General features: G+C 43.5%; 1 protein-coding gene across 2 annotated transcripts in view; it reads left to right on the top strand.

The window, feature by feature from the left end:
- Positions 1–327: 327 nt before the first annotated feature.
- a1cf (apobec1 complementation factor) overlaps positions 328–15,467 on the top strand; it is a gene marked incomplete at both ends in the record, with an annotated part of 30,620 nt that continues 15,480 nt past the window's right edge. For both annotated transcript variants that reach the window (XM_083635442.1, XM_083635441.1), the window contains 4 exons: positions 328–429; positions 4,327–4,461; positions 6,472–6,602; positions 10,051–10,289. In XM_083635442.1, the coding sequence (XP_083491568.1) occupies positions 328–429; positions 4,327–4,461; positions 6,472–6,602; positions 10,051–10,289 (607 nt within the window). The remainder of the gene's footprint in view (positions 430–4,326; positions 4,462–6,471; positions 6,603–10,050; positions 10,290–15,467) is intronic.

The following is a 15,467-nucleotide window of genomic DNA, read 5'->3' as shown; positions in this document are numbered from 1 at the left end:
ATTGTGTGTTGGTTTCGCTCCAGGTCGGACAGTCGGATATCGGTATCCACAGCCGCCCTCAGGATTCCGTTACAGAATGTGTACAAATTGACTGTCTTTATAGAAAAAGGATGAGTTGCTGGATAATTAGTCGTAAGAGTCCAATCAGTCCATCAAACAGGCTTTAAATTAAAATTAAAACCAGGAGAGGAGCAGCCGCACGTATCACAGCATGCTACCGGAAGTCTTGATTTGTTTTCTTCTCATCTTCACTGATGTTCGTTGTTGTTGTTTTCCAGTGAGCTCCCCTAATTTCCCTGATTCACATATCGCTGTCAATCACACCCAATGGAATCCAATCAGAAAGCGAGCGGGGACGGGCTGACGGGGACGCAGAAGGAGGTGGCGCTGCGGGCACTAATTCAACGCACTGGCTACCAACTGCTACAGGTACGAGTGTCTTAAGTCGCCCTCACTTTGACTACGCCTGTACTACATGGTACAGCAGCAGCCCCAAGGGAAGAAAAACTGAACTTCAAACATTCAGACATATGTTGGTCCTTCTGAATTTAAAGGGATATGCCAGCATTTTGTGAGTTTAGGCCATTAGTCATATTGTCTATCAAAACTAGAATGTACATGGTTTTATTTTCAATCTGCGTGTCCTACAAAGAGCGGTACAGCCATCGTTGCTACTTAGCTAGCACTACAATGCTAGTGACCAGTAGCCATTCAGTCGCCCAAAATACACATTGCAACATCAACACAAACACTCACATGTACATGGGGTGACTTGTGTACTCACCACGCGATGAAATAATAATTCATAGTTAGGTGAAACATCATTTTTGTAGTAAATCCACACACCGAGAACTAAACAAAGAGTTACCGAACTAACAAGAGTAGCCTACAGTCATCAGTAGGCTACAGCGCATGCGCACTGCACACAGCGCATGCACCTCATGGCAGATGAGGAAGTAACTTTGGTTATACTCTTGTTAGTTCGGTTAGGCTACTCTTTTTAGTTTTGATATAGACCAGTGATTCCCAAACTGTGGGCCGCGGCCCACTAGTGGGCTGTGGAGGTACTGCAGGTGAGCCGCGAGTGGTCTGCCAACACTCACGATTTTCGTGGGCTATCAAATGGCTGTAGCAGGGTCATTTTTAAAGCTACATTGGATATCCTGTTATCAGAAGCAACTAGAAGACCTAAGGCATCCATTGGGACCAAGCATAATATGCTAGCTTGTCGGGAAGGGGGGTAAATAATTCTCCAAACATAGATTAAACTGTGGCAAGGGAAAACTATTTCAAAGGGGTCCCTTGACCTCTCAGCTCAATTTATCTGAATGGAAATTGGCTAAATGGGCACCCATGAGTCTCCCCTTTACAGATAAGGTAGCATTTTTCACAGCCTAGCATTAATAGCTTGTGGATTGATGTATTGTTGTTGCTCATCACATTTTGTCTCAACAAATGTGTTATGCATGCAAATAATTCAGTAAGGGGGGAGAAAATGTTGGCAATCATCTTTTGGGTATTTTGCCAAAATGTTTTTGTAAGTGGATGGATTATTAATTTCCCTTATGCCCAAGTTCACATGCTGTTAATGAAATAAAAAATATATAATATAAAAAAAAGATAGGGAAATACATCATCTTAGTCTTGTGTGTTGATCAGAGTTGTGATTAAAGGGTTGGGTGGGCTATGGAAGATTTTCAGATTTCAAAGTGGGCCTTCTTAAGGGAATCCCTGATATAGACAATATGACAAATGGCCTAAACTCCCAAAATGTTGACGTATCCCTTTAAGAAATTAAAGTGGCTGACAGAGTAAGGCAGTTGAAATTGAGGCTCACATACAAAATCCTGCAAGGTAATGGGCCAAAGTATTTTAGGAATAATTTTACGCTGGTTACTGACTCACATGGCTATTCTACTAGGGGCAGGGCCATGATATTTAAGACCTGTTCTGTTCAGAATACCTTTCTATCGTGTGTGTGTGTGTGTGTGTGTGTGTGTGTGTGTGTGTCTGTCTGTGTGTGTGTGTGTGTGTGTGTGTGTGTGTGTGTGTGTGTGTGTGTGTGTGTGTGTGTGTATGTGTGTGTGTGTGTGTGTGTGTGTGTGTGTGTGTGTGTGTGTGTGTGTGTGATTGATCAAGATGGAATCAATCACAGTGAGGTGATCAGGTTCATGGACGTATTAAGTCTATGTATTAACGTCACAGAAAAACAGATTTATTTAAGTTTTGCACAAATTCATTTAGTTTGACAGTTATTGAGAGTTGATTTGGCTTAAGTTGCGGACTGATTTCATTCATGTACAAATGACAAAAATACAGAAACGTTTTTAAATTACCTGGCAGTTATGGGTTAAGTTAGCCTGGTATTCAAGCTCCATATGAATCAGTCAGCACTTCATATATGGGTCTGGACGCAAGCCCATCCACTAGCGGTTATTCAGGACAGATACTGTCTGCGATGCCTGATTGAATGATTGATGTAGGCAGCGGGACCTCATCTAATGTTACCAATGATGCATCACAGAGCGCTGCAACACTTGTCACGATCTTTCCAGTAAGCCCATCAGCTTTGAAATCCATTGGCCGGTTGTTGAGCTGCTTGTAGCTTGCAGCTAAACGTTAATGGTTGCCGGTGTAGGTACCCATGTAGCAGACGAAGAGTATTTGTCACACTATACCAGTGGAATAATTAGTTAAAAGCTAAAGGTTCTAAGACTGGACCAGTTGGTAGCCACACAAAGCTAAAAACCAAACAGAAAAGGTAAAATACAAATTTATCAAATGTTTAAAATATGTCTTGGTTCTGCTGAGGAGGCCACGACTGGCAGAGGCACCAACTCCAGTCACCAGGTTCTAAGGAGATGACATGAGTCGTGTTTCCATTACTCTCAGAAATGCGCAAAATCTATATATCGCAATAGAAAGTGGGTAATGGAAACACGTGAATTTCGAAAAACCTCCCAAATATCGCAAAAAGTTTTTTCGCTCTCATGAGGTGGTTTTTCAGACGTGTCGATATAGAAGTTTATCGCAAAAGTGTAATGGAAACACATTTTTCGCATTTGCACGTCATGTGACCCATATTATCCCTTGGAAAAGGAGCGGAAAATAAGTTTGGTAAGTAAGGTTCGATAGCCGTGTCAAAACCTCTGCAGCAAGTGGAAAACTTTGAAGCAACGCTACCTAGCAGAAAGACGAGTGTTATGCAAAAGCGTAGCCGGGCAAATTAGATAATGTTTAATGGCAGAAATCGGTCCATGGTGACAGCAGGCTGCCTGTGTGCGCGCATTTGGCACAGCGGCGAGATGAGAGGATGAAAAGCACACACTGGTGCGGTGGTGCTGTCTGAAGTGAATACAGTGACTGTGAGTAGGCTAATACATTGCACACGTTTCAGGTGCAATTATAGAACCAAATCAGCCTTTTCCCCCCTCCATCTCTAAATCGGACCAGTTGTAGGCTATTAGGCTACCTTTTTTCCTCTGCCTGTCGCGCTGACTGCATTCACGCAGCCAGCAACATTTTGCGACTCATTTTCTTTTGAATTGATAATCAGGCTCGTTTATATGCATTGTAACTTCATGTTGGGATTTGCATTGACCATTGGTTGGATTTGAGCATGCAGGGGACGGGATATGGGGCAGAAGATCCCCGTGCGTAATCACTGTGGCAGCTGCTGCAACGGGGAATCACTCAAACGCAACTTCAATGGAAACGCCTACAAGTCGCAATTGTACATTGTCGAAGTTGTAGAAATATCGCAATTCTTTTGCGAAAAACTGTAATGGAAACACAGCTATAGACAGATTAGAACAGGTCCAAGGGTTGGAGACATTTAATAAAAATTAATAAAATAAACAACTGCATGTACTTCCATTATATTTTTATTTGATTATTAAAAAATATATATACGGTATATACAGTATATATGTTTTTTTTGTTTTTTGTTATTAATAATCGATTTTTGACGCGATCGACCTGGGGTCAGTCCGCGGTCGACCAGTAGACCACGATCGACTGGTTGGGCACCCCTGTTGTAGTGGAACCACTGAGTGGAACAACCTATTAGCCTTCAGTTCTTATCAATTTAAATTATTTTTGTGAAGAATCATCAAAGTTGTCCTGCTTTGCTACTGTGTTTTGTCAAAGAGTTCAATGATTGACAACAGACAGCAAACAATCAGTTGGGGCTGACAAATACATCACCGAATCAGTGGTGGATAGGTTTGCGTCCAGACCCTTATGAAGGATTCATTGGGGCTGGTTACCAGGCTAGGGCCCAGTCAAATCATTGATCTGATTGGTTGGTATTGCTGACTGTGTCAGGAGAATGGGCAGCGGCGGTACGGCGGCCCGCCCCCTGGCTGGGACGCCCCCCCTCCAGAGAGAGGCAGCGAGATCTTTGTGGGGAAACTGCCCAGAGACCTGTTTGAAGATGAGCTGGTCCCACTGTGTGAGAAGGTAAGACCCGAGACCTGTTTGAAGATGAGCTGGTCCCTCTGTGTGAGAAGGTAAGACCAGAGACCTGTTTGAAATATATCTGGTCCCACTGTGTGAGAAGGTAAGACCAGGGACTTGTTTGAAGACGAGCTGGTCCCACTGCGAGAAGGTAAGAACAGAGACCTATTTGAAGACTAGCTGGTCCCTCTGTGTGAGAAGGTAAGACCAGAGACCTGTTTGAATATAAGCTGGTCCCGCTGTGTGAGAAGGTATGAACAGAGACCTGTTTGAAGACGAGCTGGTCCCACTGTGCGAGAAGGTAAGAACAGAGACCTTTTTGAAGACGAGCTGGTCCCACTGTGCGAGAAGGTAAGAACAGATACCTGTTTGAAAATGAGCTGGTCCCTCTGTGTGAGAAGGTAAGAACAGAGACCTGTTTGAAGACGAGCTGGACCCACTGTGTGAGAAGGGAGACAAGAAACATGTTTGAAGATGAGCTGGTCCGACTGTGCGAGAAGGTAAGACCAGAGACCTGTTTGAAGATGAGCTGGTCCCTCTGTGTGAGAAGGTAAGACCAGAGACCTGTTTAAAGATGAGCTGGTCCCTTTGTGTGAGAGGGTAAGACCAGAGACCTGTTTGAAGACAAGCTGTTCCCACTGTCTGAATAGGTAAGACCAGAGACCTGTTTGAAGACGAGCTGGTCCCACTGTGTGAATAGGTAAGACCAGAGACCTGTTTGAAGACGAGCAGGTCCCACTGTGTGAGAAGGTAAGACCAGAGACCTGTTTAAAGATGAGTTGGTCCCTCTGTGTGATAAGGTAAGAGACATATAGACTACTTCAGATTAAAGGGCCAGTTCACCCCAAAATCAATACATATTTTTCCTCTTTCTTGTAGTGCTATTTATCCATCTAGATCATTTTGGTGTGCTGCAAGGTTTTGGAGATATCGGCCGTAGAGATGTCAGCAATGTCTCTTTCCAGAAATCATGACGCCGTTACTCAAGATAATCCACAGACCTTGTGGTGAGCAGTATAGGAACTATTTTCTCTCAACCAAACTACACCCACCAACCACGCAGAAGGAAGTGTGTTATGTTTTTGGGCGCTTCGCGCACCACAAGCCAAGTGCCATCCAGGTCCATTGTATTGGGGAGAAGGCAGACATCTCTATGACCGATATCTCTGAAATGCGACAGCTCATACCAAATGATCTAGATGGATAAATAGCACTACAATAAAGAGGAAGAATATGGAGGCACGGTGGTGCAGTGGTAAGCGCTGTCGCCTCACAGCTAGAAGGTCCTTGGTTCGATTCCCACCTGGGATGCTGTGAGCGCTGAAGGAGTGCATGCCCGTCCGCATGTCCTCGAAGTGCCCGCCGCCCGGGTGGGGTCGTCAAAAGGGCCTTTCTGTGTGGAGTTTGCATGTTCTCCCCGTGCCCCCTGGGGGTTTCCTTCATATAGGAACCCCACAGCAAAACATGCAATATCCTGGTCGCTGAAGTGGTGCCTCCTCTGGTCATTCGAGGCGCCTGTTCGGAGGGAGGAGAACTCGTTGGAATAGCGTGATCCTCCCACGTGCAATGTCCTACCGGTGAAGCTTCCCCTGTCAGGTGAAAAGAAGCGGCTGGCTACTGCCCATGTCTCGGAGGAAGCATGGAGCCAGTTTCGGCTCTCCCCAGATCGGCAGAGGGTGGAGCAGCAACCAGGATAAATAAATTAAAATGAGCACTAATGGGGGATAAAAATTGGATAAAAAAATAAAAAATAAATTAAAAATATGTACTTTTGACTTTGGGGAGAATTGTCCCTTTAAATCAGATGATATTACACTAGATTATGATTATTATATTAGACTATAGGCTATGTTAGAGACTAGATGAAATTAGATCAGACTAGATCAGATTAAAATACGGTAGATTACCTAATAGTCTATATTAGTATGTGTTGTTCATCCCCCTCTCTCTCTGTCCTCTCTCTCTCTCTTTCTATCCCTCCATCTCCCTCTCACTCTCCCTCTCTCTCTCCAGTTCGGTAAGGTCTATGAGGTAAGGATGATGATGGATTTTAACGGGAACAACAGAGGTTACGCCTTCGTCACCTTCACCACCAAGCAGGAGGCCAAGGCCGCCATGAGGCAGCTCAACAACTATGAGATCAGGTCAAACTCAACCTCTTTAACACAATAATAATAATAAATATATCCACAAGCGGCCACAGGGGTTCAGTGGCAGTGGTTCTGGTACATGGTCCAAATATATCCCTCGATATATCTGCCAAGTTTCACGATCATTGAACCAACGGGTGTGGCATTACGGCCATTATTGTGTTAGGCCACGCCCTTTTTTTGAATCTGCGGCACCCCCTTTTGGTCAAATCGCAGATAGCATGCAGGGCCGTAACCAGGGTTCCGAAATAGGGGAGGTCCAGCAAGGGGAGGCGAAATTTGAGTTTTTCCCCCCCCTTTTTTAGCCATATTTAGAGTAATATATCATTTAAAATCAACATTAGGATTATACTGTTGTGATGTCATTATTCAGTATATTCTCTTTCATGTCACCACCTGCTCAGCTCTCCTGTCAACATAATTGTAACTAACAAACACAAACTGTTTTAGCCAAATTCATATCAAAATGACACCTACAAACACAGGTACACAACCCAAGCCGTACACAACACACAAAGTCATCATCGATAATAAAAAAAACATACAGAGGGACATTTATTTATTCCTGATAGGAACGATTGAAAAATAAAATAAAATATATTATGTTGTTTTTAACTTTACACCACCTCTTTTTGTTACTTATTGGGTCATGAAACTGAAACCATGCATATAGCCACCTGCATACCTGACTTCGGGAGCTTGGCAATTGGCATCATGCATGATTAGCCAGTAGCATCCCAACGTGTCACACAGGTAACATTACTTAAGAGACAGACTACACACTTACTTTCTTGGTTGTTGCTAAAAAATCTGTCAGTGTCACTCACTGTCTGTCGTTCACTCGCTCACTGTCTCGCAGCTCGCTCACCTTCAATTATCTCGCCAGGCAGACAGACAGTCATCACTCACCACCATGCTGCTGCTCTCTCGGAATCAAGTTACCGCGGACGCGGCGTCAGATGACTTCCTGCCTGACCTGCCTTTCGTTTCAAAATAAAAGCGATCCCGTGTTTTTCATGCTTTTCCATGCAGATTGTTTTATAAAAAATAAAATAAAAAAATAAAATAAAATAAAAACATTTCTCTGAAATATCAGGGGAGGTCCGGACCTCCCCGTCCTCATAGCTAGTTACGGCCATGATAGCATGTCAGAAATACCATTCCAGATGAGACTGAGAAGTTTGGGACCGATTATGCGAATGGGCTTGATTTACCGCGATTACATCATTACGTCATAGACCCTACTCACTTTCACCAATGATGACAAAACTGATGATTTTGACTAGTACAGCCTCCTTGATATATCTGCCAAGTTCCGTGATCATTGGACAAACAGGTATGGAGTTACAGTCGTTATTGCGGTAGGCCACGCCCATGTTTGCCGTTTATTGGTCGAATCACAAATAATTTGGCACACATAGTGAGGCATATCTGAACATCTTTCCAAAGTTTTTTTGTAAATCGGTTATAAAGCTGTGACAATTTAGCTGAGAGGCCACACCCTCTTACAAATTTAAGGCTTAATATCTTCAAAATAGAAAAAAAGGAGCTTCTTGGATATTAGGATCATGATTTAATGTAGAAGTAATGTACAAGTGTCCTGAACAAGTTTACTAACAATGTACATCTTCAAACAAAATAGCACGGGCAACAAAACGCAACACGTTTCAACCTCGCTGGTCTTCGTCAGGCTGTATTAGCTGGGTGTGGGCTGCCGCACCTGTATAAAAGAGCATATGTGGCAAAGGTAAGGTGATGTGGCACACGGAAGATACGCAGTGGCAAATTTAAAATAATACCAGGAATGCCAAAAATAGCAATCAGGGGACACGGCTGCAGCTCGATTCCTAAGATGTCGGATAGGTTAAAGAATATGTCCCAAAATTAACAGAAATTAAGACAGAAATAGAACATATGACTAAGGTTGGCAGGCGCGTGGCTACATCTGCCACATCTGTTATCTACATTGGGATAGATTTCTGACAGTCTGGCTTGTGCAGCCTGTGCAGCACCTTGAATTGTATGAGACCCAGCCGAGCTCATGATGTTGTAGAGCTAACCCTATGAACTGCTCCAGCCCACCAATCATCAGAGAACTCAATACATATTTCCTCCTCCCAGGCTGATTTAGCTTTCACAACATAGTTGTTATTAAATGACATAATGGAGGAGTAAATCTGAGATATACAGCATGATCTCTGATCGAGTGAATGATTCAGTAATTCCTCCCAAGGAAGCAGAGTTGGTAAAGAAGGGAAAGAGCAGAACTGAGAGGTTACAGTGATGTATCTGAAAATATCTGAAGAGAACATGAACATGTTGTAGTTTCAGGTGTACCCCATGTGGGTGCTGTGTACGGAGACGGATTTTAAAATTATGTAATTAAGGCAGATTCATTGCCGAATGTGCAGATTAATAACCGAACTTGGCCATGCTGCACAATGGCTCCACAGCCTCCACTGCGCGAATCAGCCAAGGGCGGAGAATCGGCAGGCTGGCTGCCTGTTGAGGAGAATTGAGGAGCTGTCGGAGGAGCGACCCTGCAGCTCCAGGGAGAGGCAAACCGTGATTTTTTAATGCGTGTCTCACAAATCCGATTGCAGCAGTTCTTTGTATATACTGTACATTAAACACCTAGGGTATCTGCGCATGTTTTTGTATCGGTTGGGGAGCTAATTTATGACATTTATCAGTCTCAGGATGCGGAAATGTCTGTCCCCGCTGCCCAGTCTGCCAGCACACAGTCCATATGGGTTGGGCTAACATGTACACTCGATACACTGCACGGGTATTCCGCTAGTAGTAGTAGTAGTAGTAGTAGTAGTAGTAGTAGTAGTAGTAGTAGTAATACTAATACTAATACTAATAATACTACTACTAATAATAATAATAATAATACTACTACTAATAATAATAATAATATATAAGTCCCTTCATCTAATCATTCATTTGTCATTATCTTTTATTTATTTAAATATTTTATTTACATTTTTCTTTTTTTCATATTTCTTTAATTTCTTTGGTATTTATTTTTTAAATTGTATTTGATTTCATATGTATTTTATGTTATTAATGTATTTACTTTACTTTTTTATTTAATGTTTATTTTTTATGTTTATATTTATTTTATTTTATTTCATAATTACATTTAATTAATTAATTTTTTCCTGATTCTACCCCCCATTTTCTCCCTAATTGTACTTGGCCAATTTCCCCCTGCTGCTCCACCCTCTGCCGATCTGGGGAGAGTCGTAGACTAGCACCGTGCTTCCTCCGACACAATTGCAGTTGCCAGCCGCTTCTTTTCACAGGGGCGTGAACCTGCGGCACTCGTGTTTTTAGGCAGGGAATCTACCGCTACACTACCCGGACGCCCATCATTAAATTAAATTTTAATATTTATTTTATTTCTGCATTTTTTTCTATGTCTGGTCTCATGCAGGAATGGCCGTCTCCTGGGCGTGTGTGCGAGCGTGGATAACTGCCGTCTGTTTGTGGGGGGGATTCCCAAAACGAAGCAGCGAGAGGAGATCCTGGGTGAGATGAGGAAGGTGACTGAGGGCGTGCTCCAGGTCATCGTCTACCCGAGCGCCGCCGACAAGACCAAGAACCGCGGCTTCGCCTTTGTCGAGTATGAGAGCCACCGTGCCGCTGCCATGGCCCGACGCAAGCTGCTGCCAGGTACACACCGACCAACCAATCACAGCCTGAGATACTGACAAGAGAGTCGCGCACACGGAAGTCCAAAATGCTTGATCGTCACGTGACTCAGGTAGCTATGAGCTCCATTCTAACTAGTTCCAACGATAGTTCCAGGAAGTACGTGGTGGGCTGTTTGAATGCATAAAATAAAGCTGATAATATAGAAGAGATCCTTTCAAAGTATATCACAAACAGTCCATTCTGCTGCAACTCTACCAGAACCTTACTTCCTGGAACTATTGTGAGCAAAAAGACTGGTCCATTGGAGTGAATGGAGGTGACGCAACTCTTACTATCTCAATCCTCTGGCTCCTGCCACGTACACACACCGACTGACCAATCACAGCCTGAGATACCGACAAACAAGTGGAGAAAGAGATTCACACTAGTCAGACAGACACTGACAAATCAGAATATGTGTTACTGAGAACACTTAGAGACCAATCATAGCCAATGGAAAGAGAGCTCCAATCTACTTTTAGCTACAGACTGACCAATCACAGCATACTGACAAGCTATCTGATGAATAAAGACTTCTGTTGGATAGAGACTGACCAATCAGAACCTAGTAGAGCAGGTGGAACTGATAACATTAAGGAGGGCCTTGGTACTGGAACATCTACATGGAATGGAACCATCATTAATGGTAGGCCTATTGGTTACACCTGCTTTACTACTTCAAAATGGTTGCTCTGAATTGGGTCTATTGCTATAGAGACTGACCAATCACACTTAATAAACACTAACACAATGTTTTAGAGCAGCCAAAGTACAAACATTTAATCCATAATGAGTCAAGCAGCTCACAAGGAAACACATCATAAAATGTTGAGTTACTTAAAGGCTGTATTATCAGCAGCCAATCACAGCCTGTGTCTCTGGGTCACCGACCAATGGATGAGCAGCTGTTAGCTGTATGGTGATAAGATAAGTTGAGGGACTCGGTAAGAGGAACGATCATAAAGATAAACACATCAGGTTCCAACACATTTAACATTAGGGTAGGGGTGGGCGGCCAAACTATGGCCTGCGGGCAAACTGTTGCCGTTTTCAAGTGGCTTGATTTATTTTTTATTTTTTTTCCATGTCAGGCCACTTAAAAACGAATGTCGAGCTCCTAAAGTATAAACCATTTTCCCATTTTAAACCCCAAAAAAACAAATTGATTTTTGTTTTTTCCGTTTTAAACCAAAAACGAGAAAATTGTCCAACCCCCCCCCCCAGAGGTAAGTTGGGTGGAGATTGTATTGACAGATTTTTTAAGTGATTTGTTTTCCTTAGACAGTGCGTCTATTTGCTCTTGACTGTATTTGAGGCTACGACGAATGGCCTGAAACGTATGCAGTACTTCAATTAGTGCTATTCTGGCAACCAGTTACTGAGTTTATTGTCGATGGAGGTGAGTATGTCCCTTACCTCAGAGCAGCACGGTGGTTTTGGAGACGAGGGTGGAGATAGCTCAGTCTCTGCTGCATTACGGGCTCTTTTTGATTGCCCATGATGCAGAGTCTGTTGGAACACTCTTCGATATAGTCCTCAAGATGGTCCAGGTCGGTTGATATTGTAGTCCAGTATTGTAAGATGTGAAGCAAAAGTGAATTGAGGCAGATTATCTGGAGCTTCAAAGCCTCTGGTGAAGCAGCTAGCTCATAGCCAGTAGCTATCACTAGCCAGCATTAGTTCCAAAAAACAAACCACTTCGGTAAAATCACTCACTGATGGGCAAGGTCCACAAACCGGGTACAAGAGGAAGAGATTTGCAAGCTCTGACTGATCCAGAGATTTCTTGGCTCTTACGGGAAAACCAACACCCAGCAGTTAGCCAGGCCAACTGGCTAGCCTGGCTGGCTAGGCGAAAGCTAACCCAGCTAGCCGCTACTCAGTCAGCTTTGCGATTACAAAAGTAACTCCACCTTTACATACCAGATTGTTCTGGAGGTAAACGAGCTCTGAGACAGAGTGTTCTCGCCTCTATAGCACAGAGTAGACAACAAAAAATTTGATCAAATAGATGTTATTTAAAATGTGTCATGATATGCGAGGCGCAACTCCAAAACACAGCTATAGAGGAGTATGGTGACACAGACCGCTTGGTCTATGGTGACCTTTGTGAAGAGATGGAGGTTCTTGTTTAGGAAGACTCTGCACTTAAGTCTCCCAAAGGGAGCTGATGCCTGTTTAATGTCCCAGCAAGCAAAATTACGTCATGATAACGTTGTGATGACGTGTTCCAGTGACGTTCAGGACTAGGCCAGATCACAGGGTGATTTGGGGATGATTTAGACGTCTATGCGGGAACGTCAAGCTGACGTCGAAATATGACCGTTACCATGAATGGGCATGTTCAGTTATTCTGCTATGTACACAGTGTATATTCAGCAACTTTATACATAAAGCTATAATTATGTCCAGATTAACAATTTTATGTTACATTTTCAAAAAATATAGTACGACCGGGATCTACAACTTACAGGCCGGCTATTCTACCGCTACGCTAACTATTCGCTGAAATATTCTGCTGTAGGTTGGAGTAATATAGCCTACTGTTTCAAAACATGGACCCCTTGTTATTTTTATACCAGTATAACATCCATGGAGTCGGGACAGTTTTATTAAAAATGATAGCTAATTTAATTCAAAACTGAATCTGGAAGAATCATTGAGGGTCCCCTCAAAATTTACAAGTGTCACCAGCCTGTACGTTTGTTTGCCAATGCTCCTGCACAAACAGGCTATGAGACACGGATAATACATAGCCTACCGTACAGTATACGATAGGATTATGGTAGAAACTTGTTTTTTGGCCCCGGTGCTGGTAATGCACCAGGGGCCTTACATTCCCGCATGTCGCCAAGACTATTATGCACCGTTTTTGGCGACTAAATGGCGGCCGGCCACTAGAGGGCGCCGCTGCCCCACTAAGATTTGCCGTCATACCTTCCTCACGGTATCAGCTGTTTCCCCAAAACAACGTGCCCAGGTCGCTTTGCAGAATGCAGCTTACGCGGCCCCTCCCCCTTGCTGCATGCCAGACGCACAGTAGAGAGGAGCTGTGAGGAGCTGTCCCTGTGTGTTTACAACCGTGTGTGTGATAAAGCAGGAGAACGCAAGGACCCCCCTGAACTTTCCCCCATCTAAAAACGTTGGCTGTATGGGAATATTTCGGCGTTTGTAAAAATACAGATGGCCATAGCCTCAACGCAAGACTCATCCGAATGACTGATGAGTCTCGCGTTGAGCCTAGGATGGCCAGGGCTTAGATCTGCGTGAGCACGACCCGTCGTAATTTGTCAAATTCAAGGTACATTAAAACGTTGTCTTGCTTCAACATACATCGCATCGCATAAACCATTTCCACCCGCAGGTTTGAGGAGTAGCTAACATAAACGTCCGATAAATACTCTCTATAGGCTAACGTTACCTACTGAGGCAGCTAACATGGCTAATTAGCTAGCTAACGCGGTCCATCGATATACAGTCTGGTAGACAGATAAAGCAGTGTGTTCCTTCTGTTTTACACAATGTTAGCCAGCCTGCCTGGTCTCTTCTCTGTATATCCAGCTAAGAGAGGAGCTTGTGAAGATTGAACGAACATCCCCACAGTCAAAGCACTTCCCTGAGATATCTATATAAAAACGTTTATTGCTTTAATACCAAAAATAAAACCTCCAGTGTCTGTAAGCTAACGCTAACGCGTTAGCGATTAGCTATTGGCTGGTTGTTGTGTACACTTGTGTAGGCCCCATGTTATGGTTAGACCCGGGAGTTAACATTATAAAACACATTTCCTGGCATATGCAGGTAGTTGGAAAACCTGGTAAGTTCTGAAAATATGTGTCTATTATTGTGTTATTCCAGCTATCGTTATCGGTTGTTAGGTTAGAGTAATATGAAGCCGACAAAAACCGGCAAAACAGACAAGCGGTTAATGCTAGTCTGCTTCCATTAAAACCATTGTGTATTAAAATAAACGATAACGTAGCTGGAGTAACTAATAAAACACATTATTTTCTGAACTTACTTAAGTCCCCAACCAACTTCGCGCAGCTTTCTCAAAACAATGTCCTTTTTATTGCGGTCCATCGATATACAGTCTGGTAGACAGATCAAGCAGTGTCTTCCTTTTGTTTTACCAAGCAGTGTCTTCTCTATCTAAAACAGATCTATAAGGTGAAGAGCCTGTAGCCTGTAGATGATGGCTTGAGACTGGCTGCCACAGCTGTCAATCATCCCTTTTTATATGTCAAATAAGTACTTAAAAACAAACTGATCAGAAAAATGACCACTTGCACAGGCATTAGCATGACAATAACTATCTAAAATGATACAACCCACCTTTGGAAAAAATGCGTGACGATACCATGCACCGGGGCTATGCCAGGTTTCGACCTGGCCTTGTTATTTAAAACGTTGGCGTCAAGTCTGACGGTCCCTAAGCACTTGCCTCACCGCCCGCAGCACATAGAGACCAATGTTATTTGTCCAGCTCGGTCCTCGGAGGATCGTTCATTTAGGTGAAAATGAGGTTGTAGCTCGTTGTCTACCTTACTAAGATGGGGAGGCGTCGTGTGTGCAGTACACGCTTCGTTTATGAGCTATTGATCCGGGAAGTGCGAATCCTCGCAGTGTATTTTCTCTCTTTCAAAACAATCTGGCAACATGATATGCAAGTGAGACAATTGCAGGATTCCCCCGCAATTCATCTCCTCGTAGTCCCACCTCCACGAATAAACAGTTTGTTAATCAGCAGATGTCCACAACTGCTGATCACTCGGATTTTGGATAAAAAATAGCCCAGGCTGAGAAATACGTGATTGATTGCAACCATTTAGTTATCCTCATGGATATTTCAGTGGTGAGTGAAATTAATTGGATAGTGATACTTGGGCCTGATCTGACTCGTCATGATATGACTTGAGCTGGCCCCGATTGGGCTCTCTCGATTCGTCCGGGTCCGTCCGTGCTTGCTGGGGTGGCTCTGGATGTCATTGTCAATGCCACCATCCTCAGAGAGAATGCTCCCCAGATATTTGAATGATGGTATTGACAGTTGTTCATTACCAACAGTGAAGGCAGGTAGCATAGGTGGAACGCTGGTGTTCCATTGGCAGACCAATTCTGTCTTGGTGGTGTTTGTTCGGTTAAACCTTCGCTTCT

This window comes from Poromitra crassiceps (assembly GCF_964638095.1).
Source record: "Poromitra crassiceps genome assembly, chromosome: 4".
Taxonomy (NCBI): domain Eukaryota; kingdom Metazoa; phylum Chordata; class Actinopteri; order Beryciformes; family Melamphaidae; genus Poromitra; species Poromitra crassiceps.
The sequence above is the reverse complement of the archived record's forward strand: the minus strand, read 5'-3'. Positions and strand labels throughout refer to the sequence as shown.